We start from the raw sequence: 12817 nt of genomic DNA on the forward strand, positions 1-12817 counted from the left end.
AGGAGGGCAAGTCCACCCTATCTCTGCTTCACTCTCTTCTTCAACTCTCTGTCTGTTTCATTGAATGGTTGATCATCGATATTAAACTCATCTACCTTAACTACCTCTGCTCCTTGTTAGACCTGTCTCCCTCTCATTTCCACATATTGTACTGTCTTTTATTCTTCTTCTCTGCAGTGCAAAGCTCCACCTTTCCAGGCTCTCTTCCGCCTGTTTCCTACTCTCACTACAGATCACAATGTCGTCTGCAAACATCACAGTCCAACGAGACTCCTGCCTGACCTCATTGGTCAACCCGTCCAACATCACTGCAAACAATAAGGGCTCAGAGCCGATCCCTGATGTAACCCCATTAATCTATCTGTTACTCCTACCACAGAGCTCACCACTTTCTCACTGTCCTCATACATGTCCTTCACCACCCTCACTTACTTCTCTGACAATCCCAACTTCCTCATGCAGTACCACAGTTCCTCTTTTGCCACCCTATAATATGTTTTCTCTAGATCCACAAAGACAAACTGAAGCTCCCGTTGACATTCCCCATATTTCTCCCTCAGCACTTTCAAAGGTCAAATGTCTTCAGCCAAGGTAGCACAGTTTTCACTGGCTTCCTGTTAGCCAGATGGTTTTACTTAATCCAGGACTCTCTTGATGATTGGAATGTTTCATTAGGGACAGATTTTTTTTCCCTGGATGCCTTTCTTGATGCAACCCACCCATCCAGGTTTGGTATCAACAGTTGGAGAACTCTGGCTTATGCTGCCCCAGCCGAGATGGCTGCATACAAACTTATGTTTAATTAAGCGGATTGTTAGGATGGTTTTTGATGGTTTATTAAAGTATTTCATGTTTACTGTAATAGTTTTCATTCTCATATAATCAATGAAACAGTCTTTATTATACAATAGACACAATGCATTGTTGCTCTTTTTCAAAAATCTTAAACTATTAGATTGTTGTCTGACTAAAAACCTTATTCAAGCTTGACCTGTTTTTTTCTGGACTTGTATATATAAAAGGGCTAAACATTATGCTGTGGGGAATTAGATACCACACATACAGACGCTGAAAGAGATTAATCTCTCAAGAATCTCCTCACTCAACACATGTTAATTACTAAGCAGGGATAGTAGACACACTGTTATTACAACCAGGCCACACACATACACACACACACACACAATACAGAGGTGACACACACAGAGGCGTGGCAGGCAGTAACGGTCCAATCAAAGCCGGATTGATTTTCAGAGCTCACTGGGGATTCTGTTCAGTCAATAAAGGACTCTGTTAGACAACTGGAGGCATGATGGATCTACCATACATCTTTCCTTATAGTGTATCAGCTGCCATGTACTGGACTACAACACAGAATGAAACTGAGCAGTGCTTAAATCATGGAAGGTTTGCTATGTGATGTGTTACAAAGTACTCTGTAAAATTTGCAATCACAATTTTTAGTAGCAGTCAACAAAAAAACGAAAGAAAGAAATGAAAATATGAAAAAGAAAAAACACAATACACAATATATAAATAATATCTTCTTTCTGATACTGTGCTTGTATTGTAAATATTTTAAAGCATTTTTTTTTTTTTTACAACCCTCAATATTTTTGTACGGCCCACTAGAGGACCGCAAAACTTACACTTTGAATGTGCAGCGGAAAAACACGTGGAGGTGGCTACCATTTGCATCACTGTGCAAAAAATACGATCAGGTACAAACAGAGAGACATAATCAGTCCCCAAAACTTTGGGGAGTTAATAGTTACAGCTAATTGCATGACCGCTAGCCACCTTCAACCTGTCCACCACTAGCGTGACAATCATGGTGGCAACGATGCAGGGTAAAGTGAATAAGGCCCACAGGCCTACAGACCACTTTGTTACTCCCTGACAACCACTCATTGCTTTGGAAAAATGTGTATTCCCTGACTGGTTGGCAAATATCTCTACGTGATTTCTTTGTTGGCTAGTAGATTGCTGTGGTTGTCCATAGTAGTGAAACTTTGAAAAATGTGACACAAACCAGAAACAGGGACCATCATTAGTCTTCAAAGTAAAAGTTGTGGCTTTCAAAACATGTCAGCTATACCTAGGGATGGGTATCGAAACCCGGTTCTTGTTGAGAACCGGTTCCCATTGTTTCAATTCCTTGGAATTGTTTGCCATTTTTGCAAACGATTCCCTTATCGATTCCAGTCGCCCCGAATGACGTCACCACGTTGCGGAGCGTCATTTACCTGGCAGGAAACACGGTGCCTAAGCGGCTCAAACGCTCAAAAGTTTGGTTATACTTTACGAGAACGGCAACTTGCAATACTTGCAAAGTAGATATTTCATTTAAGGGAGGAAACACTACGAATATGCAAAAGCATTTGCTCACAAAACACACGATGACCTTAAACTAATGTCGTGTTTTTAGTTCCACTCGTGAATCTCAACCCAGCAGCAGCGGTAACGTTTGCACGTCCTCTCCCGTTAATGCGGCAGTGCATTAACTAACAGTGCATATTATGTTAGCGTGATCTGCCTTATTACAAAACCTGCCATCACTGTGCATTTAGGTGACCATGATGAGAGAGACAGTCTGGCTCAGATGCTGCCAGTTCTCACTGCAGTCTACCGGTAGCGTCTCCTTTCAGGCCAGGATAGACGAATGTCACCGAGCAGTGACTAAGGTTGTGGTAAAAGGTTTGCACCCATTTGCCACAGCAGATGCCCTCGATTTTCGGTAAGTGAATGTGTTTAATTGTAGGCAGGGACATTACTGGATATTCTTGTGTGTTATACTTTGTTATTGCTACAGAAGAATATTTATTTTATTATTTTACATTTACAATTTTTTTCCCCGGGGACCCTGTGACACCCCATTGAAGAGCCATAGGCTGTGGATCTCTTAAGATCTCACTGTTGGGTTTGTAAGGCCATGTTACTCCTAAATTTCTATCTTGTTCAAAGAGAAGATCAAAGTTCTAAGCTAATCGACCTTAGTGTTCTCCTTTTTTTTAAAAAAGAATCGATAAAGAATCGATAAAGAATCGATAAAGAATCGAATCGTCAAACAGAATCGAAAATGGAATCGGAATCATGAAAATCTTATCAATACCCATCCCTAGCTATACCAGTGAGGAACAGATTTTACTTCGACGATGAACATTGTTCAATTCTGATTTGTGACATAGGAGGAGGCTTTAGGTGCACCACCCTATGTGAGACTGATTTCACTTGGCAACAGGTAGGAACCTTCAGGAACTCTCACCAACCAGTCTGGGAATAGTCGTCTTTGCTTCACAACTGGTGGTTGTATCACATTAGGTTGGAGGGCAACTCTTGAGCAATGTGCAGTTGACTTCACATGAAAAACCTCTATGAAAGTCTATGACACGAAAGTCCTTAATAAACTTGATCTCTCTAATTACTTTCCTTACATGTATTTATGAGCTCAGTCACTAATTTAGAGTGCTACTGAATTATTCATCATGTCATTGTTTGGTAATTTTGTCTTTCACCAAGGAGGCAGTTATACTGTCAGCTTCATCCCTCTCATTACGTCTTTCATCAACACACCAAGATGGCTACAGTCAAAATGGTCATCTTCAAAACAGGACTTCACAAAGCAATGGATGACAGCACCGTAGCTACTTCCAGTTTAGCAAGAACAAACATAATGGCTCAAATGGGCCACTAGGTGTAATGACATTAATCGCTGTTAAATGTTACAGTAGTTACAAGTAGTGGGTGAGTGGATGAAAAGGTAAGCTTTTAGTTGATAAGTGAGTATAATTCATACATAATAAGTTGAAAGTTGTTCAGCTCCAGGTAAAAGTAAGTAAGATGTTATTAAGAAAGGGTTTTTTAGTCTTTCTGATTGGGTGTATTGTATGAAAAGGTTTGGAACCACTGGTCTTTGGCTCCAAAGTGACTACACTATGAAAAAGCAATACCAAGATGTTGCTTAGTAAAGACACTGTAAGTGTTAGCAAAGACAAAGGATGAAGCAGAGAGTGGCGGTCTACAGTCCAATGTGCAACAGTGCAAAGTAGCTTGTCCATAAACCCTGGGGCACCCTGGTTGCACTCTGATAAACACGGGCAGGAAATTCTTCTGCAAATTTGTTGAAAAATATACCGCCGGCTGCTGTGTCAAATAACAGTTGTTGTTATTCTTAGCAGGGTTCCTTAGCATATTGTGGAGCAGTAATGAGCTCACAGAAGTGTTTGGCCAGTCCTATAGGAACTAGCCCGCATTTGTGGCTGTTTCTGTCAGGATGTCAAATCTAATATTCTCCCTGTGTGAGTGGGGCTGATAAATTATTAATAGCGTGTATTTGAGGAGCTTTCTTAGAACCTGCTTCTTGCACGTCACTCAGCTTCTGCTCGTTACTCCTCTTTCCTCCCTCTGCTAACGTCACGCCTCACGACATTCATCTCCGTTTCCTTCTCCTTCCCTTTTCAGCCCTCGTCTCCTTTTGTGGATGTGATAATATTGGAATTGGAAGCTTTGCATCTGGACAACTCAATGCCTCACTTTGAGTGTGTGGGAGCTTTTCCTCCGCTCTGCCTCTTTCCCCTTGCATCTAAATGGCTCTCTGCTCTGCTGCAAGCTACAGAAAAGTAGGGCAGATGCCTCATTTAACACTTGGGTGCAATCATTGAGCAGTGTGTATACATTACACAAACACCCCCAAAAAGCAAGAAATTCATCTCCTTCTCCAATAAAGGTGGTGCTGCAGCTAGGTTTGTAAAAAGCTTAAGCATCTGATGTGTCAATATATCAACATGGAAAAGCTGTCATTTCAAAAACGCCACATTTCACATGTTTAGGAAGAACTGTTTGAATCTAATCTGATTTTATGCAACTATGCAAGAGAGAAATTCTTGTTTCTAATGTTTCCCCACATCAGGGATTGGCCTGCCCAACTTTTGCTTAATTTCTTTTCTGTTTTGTTGGTATTTTGGTTTCTGCCCCTGGTTCCTGACACACTCAGTCAGTCCATGATAGGAGAAGAAGTGAGCAGCAGCAGATTAAATTATACAGGAGAACCCAGAAATAGCTCTAATGCCGAGGCCGCGTGGACTCGGCGCAAGAACATGGCGATGTAAGTCGCCACTGAGCAGTCAACTAGATTATCCCTGAATGCATCACAGCATAAAGCGGACTGCTGTGGGTTTGACTGCCGTGCAGCTATCCGATGGGATGAGCTTGACCTTTAGTAACCAAAAAATATAAAAGACGCTAGAGGAGGGATCTAACATTCAGGGTGGATTAAAGGGCCATTAGACCTTTAAATTTTGGAGCAGTCACCTTCCAACTTCCAGCTATGTTAAACACGTAAAACAGAGGAAGCAGCTGAGCTGAACTGTCCACACCTTCACCCACCACATGTAAACACAACCACCCACATGACAACATCTAGAAAGGTCACAGAGCATGTTAAAAAAAAAAAAAGATAAGTAAAACTTCACGTTTGGAACCACCTCTGCCAAATATCACATCTCTTTTGTTGCTTACAGAAAGATTGACGCCTGAGACCTGCACGCATGCCCTTCTCCAATCTCTTACCCAAAACATGCAGGAGAGGCAAACCCAGGTCCTGGCCCTCCCTGCCAGAGCAGAGGGCATCGGCAGAGACACGGAGGGCATCCTGCGAAAAAGATGCCACTCGAGGGGGCTCCCCAGCCTCACAGCTGAAATCCACAGTATTCCCAGAAATTCCCGGCAGTTCCACACAGGCCGCATAAATCCATGCCAGAAGTGCGAGGTGCACCGAGGGCGGGGAAGCAAACCCTGCTCTCGTTTTTCTCACTCTGATGGCCTTAAGTCTGTCTCTCTCATGTGAGCTCCCTCCCTCTCTTGCTTCTATCCCTGCTCCTTCTCACTCACTCCTGCCTTCTTGAAGTGTGGTAACGTTATTCCGTGGAGCAAAGGGGGAGGTGAGTCTTCATTTTTTTCCCTCTCCCTTCCAAAACTCCCTTCTCCTCAAATGATCCTTGTTAACCCCTCCTTTCCCTCCTCTCCACACACATATACACTCTATTCATTGACCACCCTCCACCCTCCTTCAGCTTCCTTACATGGCATACCTCACCTCTCTTCCCCCTCCACCTCTCTTCTTCTGCAATCATGCTCGCTCATGTCTGCGCTAATGTCACTTCAATTTTTCATCGGCAACCCCCTTTCCTGTTTCCAGATCCTCTCGCTCTCTACTCCAAAATAACTGCAGGACTCACCGGCTGTCATGACACAGCTGAGGGAGGCCAGGCAAACAGCTTACATGGAAAAAAAAAAAAAGCAGGTACCCGCTTCTGTCGCTGCACACGCAACCTCATGCGTACGTCCTTCAGGAGCCGAGGTGCACATATGCTCCCAATAGTTAACATGTGGCAAAATTAGTATTAAGCCTCGTTCCGATGCCCCAAAAGTGCTAGGCTAGCAATTTTCCCCACAAAGCTGGGTTCAGTTATGGAAGAAACATTGAAAAAAAACCCACAAATGGTCATAATTAATGCAGCTAAGGGAGCGATGCCCAAACTAGTATGACACCAGAAATTCACTTCCCCTTAAGACCCTTCTCGTCTTGTCTGTTCTTGTCTATTTTTAACATGTATTCCAATAAAAGTGTTTAATAGTACCGTATTTAAAAGAGACTTTTCAATGCAGTGATTTTTCTTAAATATATATAATTTAATATATCCTTGTAATAAGGTCCTAAAATTGCCAGTCTAGTTGACCTGGTGTAGCATACCAAAAGTATTCACTAGTTTGCCTTCACACACATATAAACTTGAGTGACATCCCATGAAGTCAGATCACCCTTTGCAGCCATAACAGGTTCAACTCTTTGGGGAAGGCTTTCCGCAGGTTTAGGAGTGTTTATGGGGATTTCTGCCCATTCTTCCAGAAGTGCTTTTGGGTGGTCAAGCACTGATGTTGGACGAGAAGGCTTGGCCTACAGTCTCCGCTCTAATTCATCCCAAAGGTGTTCTGTCGTGTTGAGGTCAGAACTTTGTTCAGGCCAGTCAAGGAAGGGACAATCCCCAAACTGTTTCCACAAAGTTAGAAGCATGAAAGTGTCCAAAAAATCTTGGCATGCTAAAGCATTAAGAGTTCGTCTGACAACTACCGTTGTCCTGGCAACTGCCAAACCCAGACTCCTGTAGATAGAGAAGTGTGATTTGTCACTCCAGAGAACAAGTCTCCGCTGCTCTAGGGTCCAGTGGTGGTGTGCTTTACATGACTGTGACCTTGGCATTTAGCCCCAAGTATCCATACAGAGTTTCGAGCACATACTTGCTCATACAAATATATATATATACATATCGTCATTGTTGTTGTGACAATTTGCTTGTTATAGGGAATTAGCTCCATTTTCTTACAGTGGAAGTGTACATCCTATGAAAACTTTTCGAACATGCTAGGCCCTGGTCCCTCAATGAATTTCTATCTGAAACTAATGTTTGTTGCTTCATTTACCCCGCCTTTGAGCACCACTTTACTCGGATTGGCTGCCCCCCATAAACACAAAATTTGAATAGCAAATTTTGGTGGAAGTACTTTGGTTGTTTAAATACTACATATCTAACAAATTGTGCAGGCTTTCCATCTTCCCATTACAACCGCCCCCACTTATGCCACACATTTCTATCTGCATGAATGTAAACATTGCACAGCGCATGACAAGGGGGTTGCTACATGTATGTGTATGCAAACCGCAGCACTGGATCCACATTAAATCAGCAGTGGAGGTGCATTACATCACTCCACAGTCAGATCCATAAAGGGCTAAGAGCCAATTCATTTTGAGAAAACACCCTCTATTGATCCCTGCTGCTCTCCATCACTTACACTGTAACAGTTACCTCAATCCATAGGCTAACCTGACACATAATCCGTGTGTGTGTGGGTTTATGTGTGGGTCTGCCTTTGCAAGTATTTTATTAACATAATGTCAGCAAACAGGACACATGGGGGAAATACTGCAGGGTGTTCTATGGCTGTCCTGAACTCCTTTTTTAAAAATTGATTTCAGTGTCTGCGTTTGATACAAGACAACTTCCACTTCCCTCCAGCTGACTGGTCTAAACTGGGTTGCTAGCAGCCTCTAGTGGCCTTCAACCAACCTTGAGACACACTCATAAGAGCACCAGAAAGCATTTCTTAAATTTTGGGGCTCACACATGCATCTCATGTTGTTCCTTTCTCCTCTGATGGAGCCAGAGTAGCCATTTAAGTGATACTTTACTACCTGCGAAGCACATTGATTTTGGCTCCGCTACTGGGAGTGCTGGATTTTCTCAGTACAACATTTTTGCACAGTTAGGTCAGGTTCTTATTCCCTTATTCCCACTGCAACATGCCGGAGCTCTTTGAAACAGGCAGACGGGCAGGCAGCACACAAGCATGCGCACACACAAATTGTTTCCCACTGAATTGCACCCATGGAAAAGCAGATTTAGGCCATGGGACAGTAAAATTCCCTTTAAAAAACTACACTAAAGGCATTAGTGTACCACTGTACCTTTTTAAAGGTTGTAGGAACTCCGATTTATGTGTATTTTCACTGATGATGGTGACATTTGATCACTAGCTCCACTAATGTAAACAAACGGATGACAAAAAAAAAAATTCAAAAGGGAAAGGAGAGAAGAGAGAGAGAAAAAAGTCAAAGATATGAATTCCACACTCCTCTGGAGTCTCTTCTTCTGTCGCTGGAGAATCCATCACATTAAAGCTTTAATGCTAGAATAACAAAGCATCCATCACGTTGAATGCCCCAGAATACAGAGAGCCATTCAGGGCAAAAGCCTGCAATTCCCTGGGTGCGGTACCTGTGCGCTGTTCACCAAGGCTGGCCAACATTTTTTTTGTTTGTTTGCTGTGGAACTTAGGAGCATGTGGTAAATGCAACAAGCAATGAATTAGGTTTTTGTGCATATCCTACTGAGGCAGAGCCCAGAGAGCTGACAGACTGATGTGAATTTACAGCTCAGGCTGACTTGAGTTAAACATATTCGAAGGGAAGTAAATAAAATATACAGGACAGGAGGGGGAGAAGGTGGAGGAGATAAATACAAGTGGACACAGGCGTAAACAGAGGCGAGAATAAAAGACGGAGAAGACGAGGACAAAAGGAGATGACAGAAGAATCAACAGGAAGGAAAATGCAAGGATGAATCTTAGAATACGGAAGGAAAGGAAGAGGCAGCAAAAAGAAAGATAGCTAGATGAAATAGGAGGAAGGAGATGGGAGACTGGAGAAGGACATAAAGAAAGAAAATAAAAGGAGGAAGAGAGGAAAAGACGATGGGGTATTAGGAAAGTGAGACATCGTTTAGTCAATGAAAAAAGAAAGAAAGGGATATATGTGTGAATGAGAGGGAGCTGCGTAACACAAAACATAGTAACACATACGACCAGCACAGCTTCCCTCACTCTCCCGAGTCTTTCTTTCATCGTACGTTCACAGTCACAAACGCACAAACCCGCAGTATCCCCAGCTGCATCTCCTGTAGTAACCCAGCCCCAATCCACGGCGACCGTGTGAGCCGGGTTACCATGGAAACTGAAAACCTCACATCAGCCCTCGGGGGTAAGGCGCACATAGCCATACCTCTCCACTTTCACCTCCCAGTCAGTCACATGACCAGCTCTAGTGCTGCAGCTGGAGTGGCAGAGCGGCAGCAGCAGAAGTAACAACTCACTGAATGTGAATGCTGACTGCAGAAGATGAGACAACACTGGGATAATACAAACCTCTATCACAGAAGCTCTATGTGCTAAAGTTGGTAAAGGTGTTAAACTGTAGCTCTAATGGACACATAGCTAAGAGACTGGTGATATGATTTCCACCCGCTTATCCAACCAGGGATGCAGGGGGTTTGATCCTAGCCCAGTTCACACTGGATGAACAGGTCACCAAAAAAAGAAAGACTAATCCGAATCCACATCTACAGCCAATTTAGCACACTTGGACTAAATTACCTGTGTGAAACACAAGCTGGAAGAAGGAGAACATGCAAACACAGCTCAGAAAAGTCCAAGATGGCCTACAGGTTCAGATAAGGTGGAGGTGTTCCCAGGTAAAACATGTTGAACAAAGTTACGCCCTGTCAAGATGTCAAGGTGAGCCTAGGTTATAGCCTCCTACATGCCCAACTGGCTGTCTTATTGCCAGTGGGGCATAGGGCACACTGCTTCACCTGCTCACAGTTGCTGTGATTCTGCCAGCCACTCTGCAACCCAACTCCTTCTTTCATGTCATATCTGACTTAAATTCATATCTGTTGCCACTGATTTGTTCTACAATATTTATGTAATTTTTTATGCATTGATTATGTAATCATATTTTTTTAAGATAATGGTCCTTAGTTGGTGGGCAGGAAGAGGTAGTACATGCTCACACTGTAAATGCACCCAAAATATCTGCTGCAGCAGGAATGATTCAAATCCACCCCAGAGACTTTAAAGCTTCCTTACATCTTCCTTGTGTCACACCTGCTCACCAATGAGGGATGCAAAAAAGCCCAATATCTTCAATTGTTTCTTTATTTGGTTGCTGTGGAGCCTGTTTTCTTAAAATAAGTGAAAACTACCTTCCCCATCTTTTTCAATTAATGATAGAAGTTTCTAGAAATAAGTCTATACAGAGGACGCTGCTACAGAGTCCAGAAGACAGTTCTGCTTAATTGCTCAATTACTTGAAACGATTTGAATGACATAGTTTAATTATGTAAAGTGAATCCATAATCATATCCCTGATGACAAGCATTTATCCCCTGTTGCAGTACGGATACAAGAACTGCATCCAATAAAAGCTAGGGTCATTCAAAAAAAAAAAAATCTTCATTCACCGATTTATAGATTGTATTTATGGAGTGGATCTGAGATTGAGAGACATTCAGTTTTTTACTCTACAATGAAGACACAGCTGGTGCTGCCAGGACTGAGCAAAAACTGCGTCTGAATAAACCTCATGAATTGGGGGATTCATTGTAGAAGCGCTAGCAAGCTTCACACACATTTACGCACACATACAAGAGAGTGCGACGGTGGTGGTGGTGGTGGGGTTGGTGGGGGGGAGTAAGCGCGGGTGTAGAGATAAGGAGCTGCGGCAGTGAGGTGTGGGGGTGGGGGGTTGTTTCTGGTATTGGCGCTGGTGGGAACGTGTTGGGGCTTGAAGAGATGGGAGGCTGCAGCAATCTACGGTGTCACCAGGACCAAAAAACCCCACCGTCACCAGACTGTGGAACGCCACTGCTGCTCTAAATGTTCTCACAGGAGCGCAGCACTGCAGCGCTCGAGCTGCAAAACCCTCTGACTGAGATGTGTGTCTGTGATCAAACGCTTTCACAGTGCACGTTCGGCCAAAGACGATGACTGAAACGAAGGATGCGAGGGCATGTGAAAATTCCAAAAGGTGTCTTCTCCTTATGGGAACATTCTGGCTAGGAGACATATAATTTTACTGCTGAGGATGCGGTGTGTTACGCTGATTTGTTTCTAGCCTTAGGACAACTGCTATGCAGTTTAAAAAAGTATCAGGGAAAGAAAATGACCTTAAAAAAAAAGATCACCCCAAGCATTTTGTGTGGTGTCTTCGCATGTGTGCGGCTGTGGACATGAGGAAACAGTGCTATTTAAACATGTGAGAGTTGTTACACATGATTGATTATGTCCTAAAGGAAGTTACAGCTTATAAAACTGAGTGTGCATTTGGTCAATCTCATTCACCAACTTCCACATGACCATCGGAATATGTCGTATGGATGAAAGCGTACAATCTCCTTTCCAGGATGGCAAGCAATAGCATTAGATGAATTGGGGGTGGGGGGTGTATCAGGAGCTTTTTCACCCCCACTGAATAATGGTGCATTACCATTCTGCTGCTGTAAAAGCAAGGTGACCCGTATCAACCCTGAGGTCCAAGTGCTTGGTTCTAGAGGCAAATTCACAACCTGATGCCCGTGATTCCATCTCTGTCGCCACCATTATTATCTGGAGCACCTGCCTGGAGATCTCTTGGAGATGTAACACTGACCTTGAAACAGCACTTAGAGAGAGGCACACCAACCGGTCTTCCAAGGCCCGCGGTCCACGATCGGTCATCAAAAGCTCATTTTCACAGCTACGTCATTTGATGGTTTAACCAAAGCCAGCTGTGTGCATGCTACAGCTGAGCGTGGCGATTCTTAGGAAGGCCTGTTCTTGTGAATATTTCATGCAGCGTGAGGATTTCAGACACACTCTTGTTGCCAATCTTTGCAGAAGAAAGGTCGAAGCAAGCCACAAAAGACTACATGTGCAGAATTTGTCCTCTAAGTCCACTGAATTCCTCCTCAGTCTCCCATTCCCAGCATCCTTCTCTCTCTCTCTCTCTCTCTCTCTCTCACTGTATGAAGCCTTACCTTGTTTCGTTTGGCCCCCCGCAGAGGAAAGAAGCAGGCGAAGAGGAACTTGCCCCAGCTGATGACGGCAGCCAGGCACCAGTTGAGGCGAGCCATGCCTGCGTCTGTCCCGTCTTGTCTGCCAGCCTCTTATCGCTCTAGCCCCCCACCCCCCACCCCTCAGAGCTCTGGAATAGGATCTTGTAACCCCCAACTATGCCCACCTCCCACAAAAAAAAGAACAATGATATCAAGGAGGAAAAAGATCACAAAGAGTCACGAAACCTTCTCGTCCTAGTCCGTTGAGCAGGTGCGAAGTGAAAATGTTCCTTCAAGTCAGATGTAGTTTAGGGGTGGGGGAGATTTCGTTTTCCTTCTGTGGTGGTCTTTGGCAGTTTTCGGGAAACCTGTCTGGCTGTGTGTCTGCA

General features: G+C 43.7%; 1 protein-coding gene across 1 annotated transcript in view; it reads right to left on the reverse strand.

Moving 5' to 3' along the window:
- Positions 1-12528, reverse strand: part of tns1a (tensin 1a) — a gene marked incomplete at its 3' end in the record, with an annotated part of 120580 nt that extends 108052 nt beyond the window's left edge. The window contains exon 1 of the mRNA XM_082525346.1: positions 12411-12528. Within this exon, the coding sequence (XP_082381472.1) occupies positions 12411-12506 (96 nt within the window). The 5' untranslated portion in view covers positions 12507-12528. The remainder of the gene's footprint in view (positions 1-12410) is intronic.
- Between the last annotated feature and the right edge of the window lie 289 nt (positions 12529-12817).

This window comes from Aulonocara stuartgranti (assembly GCF_965226115.1).
Source record: "Aulonocara stuartgranti genome assembly, chromosome: 23".
NCBI lineage: Eukaryota > Metazoa > Chordata > Actinopteri > Cichliformes > Cichlidae > Aulonocara > Aulonocara stuartgranti.